Source organism: Symphodus melops (assembly GCF_947650265.1).
Source record: "Symphodus melops genome assembly, contig: scaffold_229, whole genome shotgun sequence".
Taxonomy (NCBI): domain Eukaryota; kingdom Metazoa; phylum Chordata; class Actinopteri; order Labriformes; family Labridae; genus Symphodus; species Symphodus melops.
The window spans coordinates 27,501-42,663 of record NW_027636708.1 but is presented as its reverse complement, the minus strand read 5'-3'; the positions used below and the strand labels follow the sequence as shown (position 1 = coordinate 42,663).

General features: G+C 45.5%; 2 protein-coding genes across 3 annotated transcripts in view; both read right to left on the bottom strand.

Moving 5' to 3' along the window:
- Positions 1-227: 227 nt before the first annotated feature.
- Positions 228-6,585, bottom strand: LOC306819151 (centrosome-associated protein CEP250-like; the record flags this gene model as incomplete). The annotated part of the gene is made up of 8 exons (XM_079372915.1): positions 6,420-6,585; positions 4,795-4,987; positions 4,582-4,719; positions 3,863-3,940; positions 1,190-1,260; positions 830-995; positions 528-634; positions 228-453 (listed from the first exon to the last, which is right to left on the bottom strand). Exons 2-8 carry the CDS (start codon positions 4,933-4,935, stop codon positions 228-230), a joined length of 927 nt encoding a protein of 308 aa, XP_079229041.1. The 5' UTR covers positions 4,936-4,987; positions 6,420-6,585.
- Positions 6,586-7,594: 1,009 nt separating this feature from the next.
- Positions 7,595-15,163, bottom strand: part of LOC306819152 (bone morphogenetic protein receptor type-2-like) — a 28,508-nt gene continuing 20,939 nt past the window's right edge. Inside the window, exons 14-18 of one of the 2 annotated variants that reach the window (XM_079372917.1) lie at positions 15,041-15,120; positions 14,849-14,971; positions 14,549-14,755; positions 13,146-14,187; positions 7,595-12,367 (exon numbers count right to left, since the gene is read on the bottom strand). In XM_079372917.1, coding sequence (XP_079229043.1) covers positions 12,063-12,367; positions 13,146-14,187; positions 14,549-14,755; positions 14,849-14,971; positions 15,041-15,120 — 1,757 coding nt within the window. In that variant the 3' untranslated portion in view covers positions 7,595-12,062. Of the gene's footprint in view, positions 12,386-13,145; positions 14,188-14,548; positions 14,756-14,848; positions 14,972-15,040; positions 15,121-15,163 lie in introns of both variants that reach the window. The other variant, XM_079372916.1, reaches the window with a different exon arrangement.

The window sequence follows — 15,163 nt, the reverse complement described above, 5'->3', positions numbered from 1 at the left end:
GACAGAGAGAGAGACAGTATGACACATTTCATGAGGTTCTACAGAAAGAGGCTAATTAGCACACGGCTAGCTCTGCTGCTAACTCAGCATGTAGAACATGTAAATGTTTCACCGTTCAGTCAGCTCTGAAACTTTTGTCTCATGAAGAAGCTTCAGCTCTGACATCTCCTCCTTCTCCTGCCACCTCCGCCTTTCCTCCTCCTCCTCCTCTTTGTCCTCCAGCTCTCCTAAGGTGAATGTGCCCAGGGTGGAGGAGGAGGTGGGAGGAGGAGGAGGACCAGCTGTTGTGGAGCCCTGAGAGGAAGGAGCAGGGTGGAGGAGAGAGGAGGAGAGCAGGGAGCAGGGAGCGTGCTGCGAGGAGCGCTCAGCCTCAGAGAGGAGGAGACGGAGTCACAGCTGGAGAGGAGTGAGGAGGACAGACGAGAAAACTCCGCCCTCAGCTGCCACAGATCCCTGCAGACAAAGACGGGTTGGTCAGTCTCAAAGTGTGAGCGCTCTTTTTAACGGTCACACGCAGGTGTACGCACCTGTCTGCGGCGGTTTTGACGCTGTTACAGTGACGTCTCAGAGTGACAACAGACCTCCAAACTGACAGCAAGCGAGCCTGCTGCTGACCTGCATGAGCTGACAGACTCTGGACACACACACACACACACACACACACACACACACACACACACACACACACACACACACACACACACACACACACACACACACACACACACACACACACACACACACACACACACACACACACACTCACTCTCTAAAGGATATGCATGGAGAACAGCCGCCTTAAACTATAAAGAAAAACCTCCAAACAGACCTCCCTCTCTCTCTGCCAATCATTTTCCTTCTGCTCCGCCTCCTCCATGGCTTTCTTCCAATCAAATGTCAGTTTATGAAGATCCTCCCTCTGGGCCTGGTTGACGTGCTCCGATTGGTTGAGCTCCTCCTGAAGGAGAGCGTTCGTCTCAGAGAGACTAACCGACCTGACGAGAAACACACACAAGCCCCTTTCAGACAAAAGCTCAGCCGGCGCCACATCATCATGACATCATGACTCTGTGTAATGTTGGTGTCTCAGTCTGTGTTTAGACTTCGGCCCTCTATTATGCCTTCACAAGTTCAGATACATACACACAAGTCTACACCAACAAACACACACACACACACACACACATACCTCTGTTGTTCCTCCTCCAGCCTGATGAGGGCGCTCTCCAGAGAGTCGCTGTGCTCATCCCTGATCCTCTGCTGAAAACAGGCAATAGTGCACATTAGTGGTAGTAGTGCACATTAGTGGCAGTAGTGCACATTAGTGGCAGTAGTGCACATTAGTGGTAGTAGTGCACATTAGTGGCAGTAGTGCACATTAGTGGCAGTAGTGCACATTAGTGGTAGTAGTGCACATTAGTGGCAGTAGTGCACATTAGTGGTAGTAGTGCACATTAGTGACAGTAGTGCACATTAGTGGTAGTAGTGCACATTAGTGGCAGTAGTGCACATTAGTGGCAGTAGTGCACATTAGTGGTAGTAGTGCACATTAGTGGCAGTAGTGCACATTAGTGGTAGTAGTGCACATTAGTGGCAGTAGTGCACATTAGTGGCAGTAGTGCACATTAGTGGTAGTAGTGTCCATTAGTAGCAGTAGTGTACATTAGTAGCAGTAGTGCACATTAGTGGCAGTAGTGTACATTAGTGGCAGTAGTGCACATTAGTGGCAGTAGTGCACATTAGTGGCAGTAGTGTACATTAGTAGCAGTAGTGCACATTAGTGGCAGTAGTGCACATTAGTGGCAGTAGTGCACATTAGTAGCAGTAGTGCACATTAGTGGCAGTAGTGCACATTAGTGGCAGTAGTGCACATTAGTGGCAGTAGTGTACATTAGTGGCAGTAGTGCACATTAGTGGCAGTAGTGCACATTAGTGGCAGTAGTGTACATTAGTAGCAGTAGTGCACATTAGTGACAGTAGTGTACATTAGTAGCAGTAGTGCACATTAGTGGCAGTAGTGTACATTAGTGACAGTAGTGCACATTAGTGGCAGTAGTGCACATTAGTGGCAGTAGTGTACATTAGTAGCAGTAGTGTACATTAGTGGCAATAGTGTACATTAGTGGCAGTAGTGCACATTAGTGGCAGTAGTGCACATTAGTAGCAGTAGTGTACATTAGTAGCAGTAGTGTACATTAGTGACAGTAGTGCACATTAGAGGCAGTAGTGTACATTAGTGGCAGTAGTGTACATTAGTGGCAGTAGTACACATTAGTGGCAGTAGTGTACATTAGTGGTAGTAGTGCACATTAGTGGCAGTAGTGCACATTAGTGGCAGTAGTGCACATTAGTGGTAGTAGTGCACATTAGTGGCAGTAGTGCACATTAGTGGTAGTAGTGCACATTAGTGGCAGTAGTGCACATTAGTGACAGTAGTGTACATTAGTGGTAGAAGTTCACATTAGTGGCAGTAGTGCACATTAGTGGCAGTAGTGCACATTAGTGGTAGAAGTGCACATTAGTGGCAGTAGTGCACATTAGTGGCAGTAGTGCACATTAGAGGCAGTAGTGCACATTAGTGGTAGAAGTGCACATTAGTGGCAGTAGTGCACATTAGTGGCAGTAGTGCACATTAGTGGTAGTAGTGCACATTAGTGGCAGTAGTGCACATTAGTGGCAGTAGTGCACATTAGTGGCAGTAGTGCACATTAGTGGCAGTAGTGTACATTAGTAGCAGTAGTGCACATTAGTGGCAGTAGTGCACATTAGAGGCAGTAGTGCACATTAGTGACAGTAGTGCACATTAGTGGCAGTAGTGCACATTAGAGGCAGTAGTGCACATTAGTGACAGTAGTGCACATTAGTGGTAGTAGTGCACATTAGTGGCAGTAGTGCACATTAGTGGTAGAAGTGCACATTAGTGGCAGTAGTGCACATTAGTGGCAGTAGTGCACATTAGTGGCAGTAGTGTACATTAGTGGCAGTAGTGCACATTAGTGGTAGTAGTGCACATTAGTGGCAGTAGTGCACATTAGTGGTAGTAGTGCACATTAGTGGTAGTAGTGCACATTAGTGGCAGTAGTGCACATTAGTGGCAGTAGTGCACATTAGTGGCAGTAGTGTACATTAGTGGCAGTAGTGCACATTAGTGGTAGTAGTGCACATTAGTGGCAGTAGTGCACATTAGTGGTAGAAGTGCACATTAGTGGCAGTAGTGCATATTAGTGGCAGTAGTGCACATTAGTGGTAGTAGTGCACATTAGTGGTAGAAGTTCACATTAGTGGCAGTAGTGCACATTAGTGGTAGAAGTGCACATTAGTGGCAGTAGTGCACATTAGTGGTAGTAGTGCACATTAGTGGCAGTAGTGCACATTAGTGGTAGAAGTTCAAATTAGTGGCAGTAGTGCACATTAGTGGCAGTAGTGCACATTAGTGGCAGTAGTGCACATTAGTGGTAGAAGTTCAAATTAGTGGCAGTAGTGCACATTAGTGGCAGTAGTGCACATTAGTGGCAGTAGTGCACATTAGTGGTAGAAGTGCACATTAGTGGCAGTAGTGCACATTAGTGGTAGAAGTGCACATTAGTGGCAGTAGTGCACATTAGTGGCAGTAGTGCACATTAGTGACAGTAGTGCACATTAGTGGCAGTAGTGCACATTAGTGGCAGTAGTGCACATTAGTGGCAGTAGTGCACATTAGTGGCAGTAGTGCACATTAGTGACAGTAGTGCACATTAGTGGCAGTAGTGCACATTAGTGACAGTAGTGCACATTAGTGGCAGTAGTGCACATTAGTGGCAGTAGTGCACATTAGTGGTAGTAGTGCACATTAGTGGTAGTGGCAGTAGTTGTGCAGACTCACCTCAGTGTTGATGAGCTGTGTGTGTCTGTCCTGCAGCTGAAGCCCTAAACGTTCACACTGCTCTCTGTACTCCAACACCTGCACACAAAACAACAACACAACTTAGGCAAGAAGAAAAACAACCAATAAGAGTCTACAGGAAGTCCACATGACCAGCGTGAGTACAGACTCTTAACCTGGAACAGAGTCCTAGTTCACTTCTCAGGCCGTTATTATCCTACCTGTACAGTGTTTCATTATTTTAAATCCTTTTGATGTCTCAAAAGGCTTCTGTGAGAGAGAGCGAGAGAGAGAGAGAGAGAGAGAGAGAGACAGACAGAGAGAGAGAGACAGAGAGAGAGAGAGACAGAGACAGAGAGAGAGACAGAGAGAGAGAGAGAGACAGAGAGAGAGAGAGAGACAGAGAGAGAGAGAGAGAGAGACAGACAGAGAGAGAGACAGAGAGAGAGAGAGACAGAGACAGAGAGAGAGAGAGACTTCTTTTCGTCCTTTTGGTGTCTCACAGATACAAAGGTTACATGTTGGTCTTACACAGACAAACAGACGTCTACATGTTGACATACAGTGAAGGTTTCTCTGTGTATTTAGACAGATTTGTTCCCCAGGACTGTTACTGATGGTGCTGACAGACAGGTGAGGACATGATTGGATTGATGTTGTGATAAACTGTAAACATTGAGCGTGTTGCTCTGAAGGTCAGACACACACTCAGTCCTCACCTTGTTCTGCAGTCGGTGGATGAGCAGGGCCTGCCTCGCCTCTCGCTCTCTCCCGTCCCTCACCCTCTTCTTCCACTCCCTCTGCTCGCCCTCCACCTGCAGGGAGAGGGCGAGCGAGGGAGACACTGACTGGAGCAGCTGAAGAGAGAGAGAGTTGATGTTTAGATTGACCCAGATGATCCCATGGTCCCCCCTCCCCCTCCCCCTCCTCACCCTGTCATTGAGCGCTCTGCTCCTGGAATCAAGCTCCTCCCTCTCTGCTCGACTCTCGGCCAGCTCCGTGTGCAGGCGACACAGTTCCTGTTTAAGCTCCTCCTTCTCCTGCTGCCACCCAATCAGCAGCGCCGAATCCATGCTGACAGGTGGACCGTGTTTCAGTTATTCAGGACGGAGACGTGGCGAGCGACTGCAAAGGATCACAGATTGTTGATCTCCCCATGTGTCAAACTCAAACACAGCACACTGAACTGTGGCTGAGGGTCTGTTGGGGTTTAGAGGAGGAACAGTGTGGTGGATGGGGGTCAGAGACTGACTGGAGGACAGGAGCCTGCTAAAGGACTGAGGGATGGTGCAGGTGGAACCACATCAGATAAACAACTTCAAGACCAAAGAGATGGTGGTGGACCACAGTCTGCAAACACTGACCCCGCCCTGTGGTCCACACTGACCCCGCCCTGTGGTCTACACTGACCCCGCCCTGTGGTCTACACTGACCCCGCCCTGTGGTCTACACTGACCCCGCCCTGTGGTCCACACTGACCCCGCCCTGTGGTCTACACTGACCCCGCCCTGTGGTCTACACTGACCCCGCCCTGTGGTCCACACTGACCCCGCCCTGTGGTCTACACTGACCCCGCCCTGTGGTCTACACTGACCCCGCCCTGTGGTCTACACTGACCCCGCCCTGTGGTCTACACTGACCCCGCCCTGTGGTCCACACTGACCCCGCCCTGTGGTCCACACTGACCCCGCCCTGTGGTCCACACTGACCCCGCCCTGTGGTCTACACTGACTCCGTCCTGTGGTCTACACTGACCCTGTCCTGTGGTCCACACTGACCCCGCCCTGTGGTCCACACTGAGCAGGACTCATTGTTGACAGTGGGAAGAGACGGGCTCTAAGGGGTCTCCATCCTGGATCACACACAGCAGGTTACAGAGACACTTTAATGAAGGCAGCGTGGAGTTTAACAAAACAAACTACAGACCTGTTATAAAGACTCACAGGTTCAAACTGCTCTACCAACAAGCTCATATATATATATATATATATATATATATATATATATATATATATATATATATATATATATATATATATATCCAAACATAATATATATTTTATATAATATATTCTTACACCTACACTTTTAAACTCCTGTTGCCATGACAACAGCTCCAAGAGAAATTAAATTCAATCCTGTTATGAGGAGCCGGATAATCCGAGTTGACCCAAGTCCATAAGGTGTGTGTGTGTGTGTGTGTGTGTGTGTGTGTGTGTGTGTGTGTGTGTGTGTGTGTGTGTGTGTGTAGGTGTGTAGGTGTGTGTGTGTGTGTGTGTGTGTGTGTGTGTTAATCACCTGTCTCATGGACTCTAACGGGACCAGAAACGAGTCCGGACCGGTTCACAGACCTTCAGTCACTGTTCAAAGATATAAGTCTAATAAATCTAATAACCTTGAAAAGTTATTAACATGTATACACTTTAAGAATTATTAACAGTTATAAACTTTAAGTTATAAATGTATAAAGTGAGTAAAGATAACCTTTAACAGTTGAGCTACAGCTAGCCTGTTAGCCTGTTAGCATGCTAACAACGACACGTTAAAGAGGTTTTACCTGAAGCTTCCAGAACAATCCTTTAAAAGAAAGATTTAAAATGTTAAAAACTACAAATCCGTCCTCTCTGCTCCATCCTGCACAGGATTCAAACCGGGAAACCTGACCTCTCAACCCGGAAGTACGTCTTAAAGAAACACGGTGACATTCAAACAGCGACACCTGCGGACACTGTTGGAATTACACAATTAAATATAAATAATTTAATGTAATTATTTGATTGGTTTTAAAAACACAAAGTAATATCAAGACTATGATACTTTAAAACAGATTTTGCTAATTTAAATACAGTTCCTAAATGTTTAAAGAAAAGAGGGGTCCAGACCCCCTGGAAGGTCTAGGAGGGGTCTAGACCCCCTGGAAGGTCTAGGAGGGGTCTAGACCCCCTTTGAGGGAACAGAATCGTACAAAAATAAAATAATATTATTTCTGACAAATACATTGCAATGTTTCTTTTTAGATGTTCATAATCATAGCACATTACATGTGTCTCTATGTAATTATACAATGAGTCCACGAGAGGGACTAGAAGAGAGAAATAATCTCATTCTGTTGCCTTCCTTTTAAAGTTGGTCCACTAGGTGGCGCTGTTGTCTCTTTAAAAAGCACAGAGTTCCTTTCAAAGATCTTTATGAAGGAACAGAATCAGAAAGCAGCGATCCAACGATGAAGGAAGATAATGACGAAGTAGAAGAGTAATAAAAGCTCCAGGTTCTGCCCGTCTCTCTTCAGGGTCCTGGTCGTCATGACAACGTAAAGCCAGTTTGGGCCCAAGACAGAAATGAACAGGAGCCCCTCCAGCCAACGACACACACACACACACACACACATTTGACTGCACTGCTAGCTGTAAACTAATGCTAAACGTCAAATGATGAAATACTAACAAATGCTGCTTTATATAAATATCCTCTTTAATGTGTCCTGGATACTCATCTGATCTGCTTCAGACTCTGTAATGTGCTGTTTTTATTCATTTACGTTTGTGTGACAAGATCTTAGTTTGTCTTCAGCACATCTCTGTTTAGTCCAGCACGCATAAAACTGTTTAGAGCTTCACCTGAAACATGATAATAAATGTCTTCACACATAACACTGATGTTATTAAAACACAGCAGCACAAGCACAAACTGACCTGGATGAGTTCAGTGAATAAAACGCTCTGAGACAGCCTCTGCACTTTATTGAATGAACTGATATTTCTTTATTTTTCTGTGACGTGGATTTACATCATGTTGAGGTCTGAAGCACAAAGGTTAATAATCGGAAGAATGGTGCATCATGCTCAGTGTGAGTCCTACGGTGAATACAACACTGACAGTTTACAGGAGTGACACTTGGTCCCATATGAAAGTATACAATGTGTGATAATGAATATTTACAACATCGGAGAGTCTCAGCTATCACATTTAGAAGACACATAACCAAAGAATGCACAAAATATTGACGAGCAGACGAAGATTCAGACGTCCCAGAATCATCAGTGGAGTTTAAACTAAAGGTTTATAATGTGTGTTTTATTTACAGAGCTGTGGCAGAGACTCATCGTCCTGCGTCCTTTCTGCATCTGTCCACATTTAAACACTGATAAGTTCAAGCAGACTGATAGGCAGCGAAAGAGACGTACATCACCAACGTTTGAGGTGATCTGTCATGCAGAAGGCGTGATCTATTCAATGACATGAATGATAAGTAGAAGCTACAGGAAATGACTTTAAAGGGTTAATCCTCCAGTACAGACTCTCTCTGACATATTGTAAGTTTAAGCACAAAGATGAAAGCTAATGTGGACCGACGGCCATTTTCAAAACAAAAGACGAGGCATAAGAGCTAATTAAGCTGATAAATGTGCCAGCAGACTTTAGATTCCTTTAAAAACCTTCAGAAACTGTTTTTAATGAGGTCAGGTGCTCGGAGCCCAGGAGGTGACATGCACGCTTTCCATTTCAAGCACCTGTTTTATAAACTGCATACACGTTTTAGTAACTCGCACAGTGTCACATGGCTGTCCCCTGTCAGTGAGGAGGTTGCTGGTTTGAATCCCCATCTGTCAGGAGCCTCTCTGTGTGGAGTCTGCATGTTCTCCCTGTGCATGGCGTGGCTTCTCTCATGCTTCCTCCCACAGTCCAAACACATGCTGCTTACCTGCTGACTCTGAACTGTCCGTAGGTGTGAATGTGTCTGATTTACTGTCTCTATGTGTCAGCGCTGTGATTGGCTCATCAGGGTGTAACCCCGCCTCTCATCCAATGACAGCTGGGATTGGCTTTTATTATTGGGTAAAAGCAGTAAATGTAGACTAACTTAAATGCAGATGTATTTATTTTATTACCAGGTGTGTGTGAAACAGAAAGCACACACTTACTGAATAAAATAGAACTGACCCATGCGACCTGCTGGGGTCGGCCTGTTCAGATTTGACCTGCCGGGCTCCGCCTGACCTGAAAACGCACTTGTAGGATATGCTGCTAGCTTGCTAAAGCTAATATCATGTGTATCAATGTGGGGCAACAGCTGTTCAAGACAAATATGCAAAAAGTCATAAAAGCCTGAATGATATTAGGTGATTTGTTGTTTCTTAGGTGGTCTGAACACACTTAATGTTCTTGGATTATTTTATAAGAGGCTAAAGCTCCAGAGCCACGGTAGCTAAAGCATGGTAAGCTAATTAGACCGCAGTGTTATCTTACCCAGGGATGTCTCAAAAATAGCTAGCTAAATAAGGGCTAGCTGCACCCAAGGAAAGAATATAATATTCCTAAAGAGACTGAACAGTTTTGTAGTTTCTCAGGCTTAATAACCAGAGCTAGCTACACTCATGTTAGCTAAATGAGAGCTAGCTACAGTAGGGTTAGCTAAACCAGAGCTAGCTGACCATCATGGCTGATTTTAAAGCTGAAAGTTCTTTGAACAATGATCTCATGGTTAAAAATCTGTAGGCCTATAGGTCCTCATCCAGGGATAATAATACACTTCTTTCCTTGTGGTTATTGAGTTATACCCACCTAAAACAGTAAGTATCTGATATTAGCCCCGTTGCTACAGTTAGCTCCAGGCTAGTTCACGCAAATCAGCCTTCACATATTTCATGCGAAACAAAACGATACCCAGGGCACGTCTGTACACATTAGCATATCAAAAAACAGTAGAAACAGTAGAAAATGCACAGATTACAAAACGTAAATACATTTTCGAAGGCATCATTCGACACTAACAGGAACACAATCATAGATCCTGTTCATGGAGTGGACGCAAAAGGACAACAGTTTGTTATTTAGCAGATAAATCACTTTTTTCAGTTATTTTAGTTTAAAAAAACTCCACACCAAACTCCATTCAGAAAACGAGCATTTAAAAACGGTCTACCACCACGACTATAACCTGTTAATAACATGAAAATATACAAGTTAAGGATACTGCTTGGTTAACTTTGATCACTTGTCTAAATGAGTACAGAGTCACGGGACAGACAAGATGCTTAGTTTGTTCAAATAAATGAAATAAATGCTGTGCAACACGTAAATGCTGAATATATTAAAGCCGAGGTCAGACTCCACGTTATACGCTCGATTACAACAGGCAGACGTGTGATCGCTTCACTGACTGAGTCAACATGTTCATCCATATCTGCACTGTATGCATGTTGTTGTGTACAGACGTGCATCATGTTACAACTGCAGCTCTGTTGTTGGTTCTTTAACTATTCATTTATATTTGTTATCTGTTCTGTTTTTATTCTTCACTGTGCTTCTTTTGTTTGCAATATTTGCTGCTGTAACACTGTAAGATGAATAAAGAATAAAGGATTATCTTAAAGTGAACATAATCAATGTCTATGATGTTTCATGCCCTCCCGACAGAAAGCATGTCTGATTTGATTTTCTGTCTTTGATGTGTTCTGTCGCATCAGAGCTGTTGACCAATGAGAGCACAGAGCACAGTGTGCTGTGAGATGGAACAATGAGACTGAGGTAAAGTTCGTTGAGTTTGTTCAGGTGTCGTCTCGCTCCGTCCCGCTTCCTTTCCAACACCATTACGCCTGTTGTGACGATCGATCGGGTACCACTGTGTAGTCTTCTGTGTCTGCCGGTTAAAGCACGTCATAAATGAATGACGCAGTAACCATGGTAACAAACAGAGAGACGGTGCTGTCTGAAAGTGCTGAGCAGTTAGTGCTGCTGTCAGGTATGGATCGTGACGAGGTGTCAATATCACTGACTTTCAAACATGCTGCTTGAATCAAATGGCGACCTTTAGACTGACCTTCCTTTCAGTCTGCTCACGAGAGCTTTAAGCTCTGACTCGTCCACTCACCCGTCTCTGGATGGGGACAGCACAACATTTAAATAGGACAGATTTGGAGTCTTTTAAAGACTTGGGACTTCTCTGAAGGCTGTCCAGCCTTCATGAACCATTTAAAGATACCTGAGGAGGTTTTACGTGGCCGAGTTGACGCAGTTCACAAGGCGGATGGTGAACTCTGGTTCATCTCTGCTTTCATAGCATCTGTTTCCTTCTCCATCCTTTAGCTCTATCATGGCGCTAACAGGCAGTTGCGAATACTTCCAGAAATAAAGTGCAAAATTACAAAAGGATAAAGTTCCTCCAACAGTGATCAAGTTAAAGTTACAGCCAAACACATAGAGGAGGCGCTGGGAGCTGACTGCATAGACAGAGTAAAGGCTTGAAGCTTCAAATCAAACAGAACACTTTACAAAGACACACCAACACAGAGGAAACACGTTCTCTTACTACTGTAATGCACACGGTGTCCTGATATGGTTCTTTAGTGCCCTAAATAACATCAATCTCTTTTTAAAGTGCTTTAAATTATGACTGATAACTTCCTTCAACCCGCTCCTGTCACACTGACAAACTACTAAACACCCTGACCTGCTACAGTCAGAGACTGAACCCACGACTTCCTGTTCTGTACGATGGACTGTCAGACATTTTCAAAGTCACGGGGGGCTTCAGTCCTCGTGTAAGATAGAGACCACACCCACAAGCAACCCTCCTAAACAAAAGCCTGAAGACTAGCCACAACAGGAACATGGGCGACTTGAGCTCTCTGATAGGGTCAGCACTATGCCACTCATTACTGACCACACCTTGGTGAGCCTATGGGACCCCTGAGGTCTACAGAACCTCCTTCACCAAAGCACCAATCAAGATTCATAAGCTTCACGCTAACTTGATTTTCAGGGTTAAAATGTTGCTACTGAGTTTAGAAAAAGAAGCAGCCAAATCACGAGCCAGAAAACTAGACGCAGCAGAAGCCATGTAGAAGTTAAGTCTTCTTACTTTGAAACAAATGGAAATCTATATTTCTGATATTGTGGACATGAGCCTGAAAGCTCGATGACGAATGGTCAAAGGACTGGTCCCATCTGTGGCAAAACTCCTAAAGGGGCAAACTGAATCAAGAATATGTAAATACAAGCAGCAGTCCCTACAGTTTGACTTTACAGCCCTTCTGTCACAGGACGTCAGGGCTGCTGTGTCCCTGTAGATCTTTTAATCCAGGGTAAGGTCCAGATTCTGTTGGGGAGCTTGAAGGGGGCAGCACAGTCCTTATTTTCTACAACAGTGATGAAAGAAAGAAAGGAAGACTAAGTAAAAAGAGGAAACAAATCCACACTTTTAGAAACAGGTCATTTCATCGGGCTCAGAGGTGGTGGTCGCTGTGGCTCCACCTCCAACCAAAAAGACAGCCATGCTTGATTTTGATTGGTTGATTTTAGGGATGCCAAAGCTTCCAGCTCTCAGAGGACCAGAAGAGAAGTTGGTCTGAATGCTGCTACCGCCACTGGTGTTGAACTCAAAGTCAGGGTCAAAGGCTCTATCTGTGGGTACGACCCATGAGGCAGGACGCCATTTCTTCAGGGTATACGGAGTCTTTACACGCCGTTTGATCTTCTCTCCTGAGGCGCTCAGACTGCCATCATCTGTCAGAGAAACATCATCTGATGAGAGGAAGAGGAAAGCATTTGTTGAGCAGATGGGTGCATTCACACATCTTGAAGATTTCATTCATGAAAACAGAACATGGTGAAGTGTTGTGAGTGTAAGTGTTTCTTTTAGGGCTTCTGCCATTTCTGGACATTTTTCTGCTGAATGGGAGTTTGTGACCTGACCTACCTGATGCACTGGGGCCTGCCTGATTCCCACAGATGCACTGACTACTCTTGGGGCCCGTTAGTGTCCTATACTGGCTGGCAAACTGATTTCATGAAAGCAAATCTGAAATGATTAACAAACCTTAACAGCCCAACAAGTTGGCACGCTTGATCTCTGCGTTTGTGAAAGGGACTGTAGTGTCCGGATGATTGAGGACAACGGTTAGTACTGCTTCTCTTACAATGTGCAAAACAACAATGAGGTAGAAATGATATCTGAGAACTGTGTTGCTCCTTGAGTCACAGTGAAATACATTCACCTAAGACAAGAACCCCCATAGTGGTTTTACAGTGGGGCCCCTGTGTTCAGATGTCTTTATGACTGTATACATGTCGCTCTCCTTCTCTGCTCGACAGAGTGGTGATTGTAGGAAACCATGAGACCTTTCTGTCATAGTGAGATAAACTAAAAGGATCACCAAGCATGAAGGTCTTTCTACACCCAAGAGATCTGCCAGAAAGACTAAGTTCCCTTTAGGACACCTGTGAGTAATGATTACTGCCTGAATGATAACATCATGTAAAAACACATTTAACCTTGACTTACCTGAGGACACGCAGGTTGTGGACAAATCCAGTGAACAGGGTCGCACAGATCTCTTTGGCCTTGCTGGTCCAATGTGGTTCCGCAGCAGAACTGCAGACTGTAGACCCGGGCCGGGTGATTGTAGTGTTTTAGCTTTAGCTGGAGATGTACTCTCTGAATCTTCAGGGTTCAGTGACTCTGGGATTTTTGGGTCCTGAACATCTAAAGATGAAATGTTTGGATTCAAGACGAGAACTTCTGGATCTGAGGATGGAGTTTTCAAATCTTGAATTCCTGGAGCCAAGGCTAAGGCTTCTTCACATTGATCTTTTAGAGATGTGGTTGAGGTTATGGTAACCTGGTCCTGTGCTTGTGAAGCTAGCATTTCTGGGACCTCTGGGACTAGCACTTGTGAAGATTTTGCCAAGCTTGGTGGTAAGCCAGAACAGTGATCCCTGTAGCCTGGTATCACTTGTGGTGGACTAGAAAGCTGAACCTTGTCTTCCAGATGTATAACTGGAGACACTGGAAGGTATACACCAACCTGCTGATGAAGCTCAGGCTCTGCTTTGTTGATTGTCCAACCCTTGCAGATCTCTGGTCCGATTCTTTCTTCAGATTGAAGCTGACCTCCCTGGACCTTGATGTGTGATGGTAGGGCCTTGGTGTTGTTGTTGTTGTTGTTGAAGTTTGAGCCTCGCCCTGACAGGATGTTTCCAGCTCGTGCCTGCTGCTGATGCAGATGAGTCGGGGGTTCACTCTCAGCAGGAGGCATCTCTCTCCTCAGCAGTGGCTCCTGTTCATCAGGACTGGAGTTGAGCAGGTTCATGCGGTTCACATCTCCTACTATCATCCCTCCCTCTGTCTTGTCTTCGTCCTCCAGCTGTGGCCCTGCCGGATTGGTTCGACCTCCACCTACGATGCCATTAGTCACCAAGGTGGGGACACCTGCGCTGTAGCCAGTGGCCCTTGTGCTGGTGTTGTTTGTTACTGTTGTCACCATGTGGGGCTCCACAGAAGAAGCAACTGTAACTGTGTTCATTTTAGCAACACCTGTTTCCACCTGAAACACAGTGTTCTGTTTGAGTGATGCAAGAAAACAACAATTTGTTGGGGCCAATAAGGAGCATGTGGTTGGGTCGGGTCTGGGTCTAATGAAGGTGGCCCTGCTGTTTGGGTTTCTGTGGTAACTAAGGTAACTGTTAATAACAAACAGCTTCTATAAGCCAATGGCAGGCCTACACTTCATGAGGCATGCCAATGAGTTAAGAGATCAATAGATGTTCAAGCTGGAGGAGCCAGCAATCGAAACAGACTGGGTCAGATATACACAGGGCTTCAGAACCTTAACCTACCAACGCCACTGTCAGGGTCATGGTGACGAGATCTCAAGAAAATGAATGGACGATCACTGAAGCTCTTACCTGTCTGTGGTTTGACTTCAGCTTGGCCAGCTTCAAACGAGAGGAGGCTGAGGGGGTCTGATTAGGTTTTGGTAGAAGGTGGAGGCTGGTGGGCCTCTGAGGCAGGTTCTGCTGTTTGGGGAGAGGGTGGATGGAGGAGGAGAGAGGGGAGTCCACCCCGCTAACAACCCCCAAGTCACGCTGAGTCATCCGTGCAGAATTATTCACCTATCAGAAACAAAGAGGGAGTTACTATACTCACATGCTGTAATGGCCAACACTACTAGTAAAAAGAGGTGAGTGAAGCTCCAGCTGTTGGACCTCGTGGTTTGGGAGCATGTGATGGTACAGCAGGTTGGTGCTTTGTTGCTCTGTTGAACCAAACTGTTTCTGTGAATGCTCCACCAAGTTCTCATCCGAACTCTCCCTCAGGTTTTTATCCACCTGCGCACACAGAGGACAGGGTTAGCTCCAAAGCTACACTGAGGACATGAAACCGTTACAAGTCCAGACCTCTTTAGGGTCCAGTTTGTTGGCCTCCAAGTCTTCTTCTGTCAGCTGCAGGCAGACTGGGACTCGAGGCACAGCGCCACCTGGAGGTCAACAGAACAAAGATGATTTGTCTGTCTGGTCTTT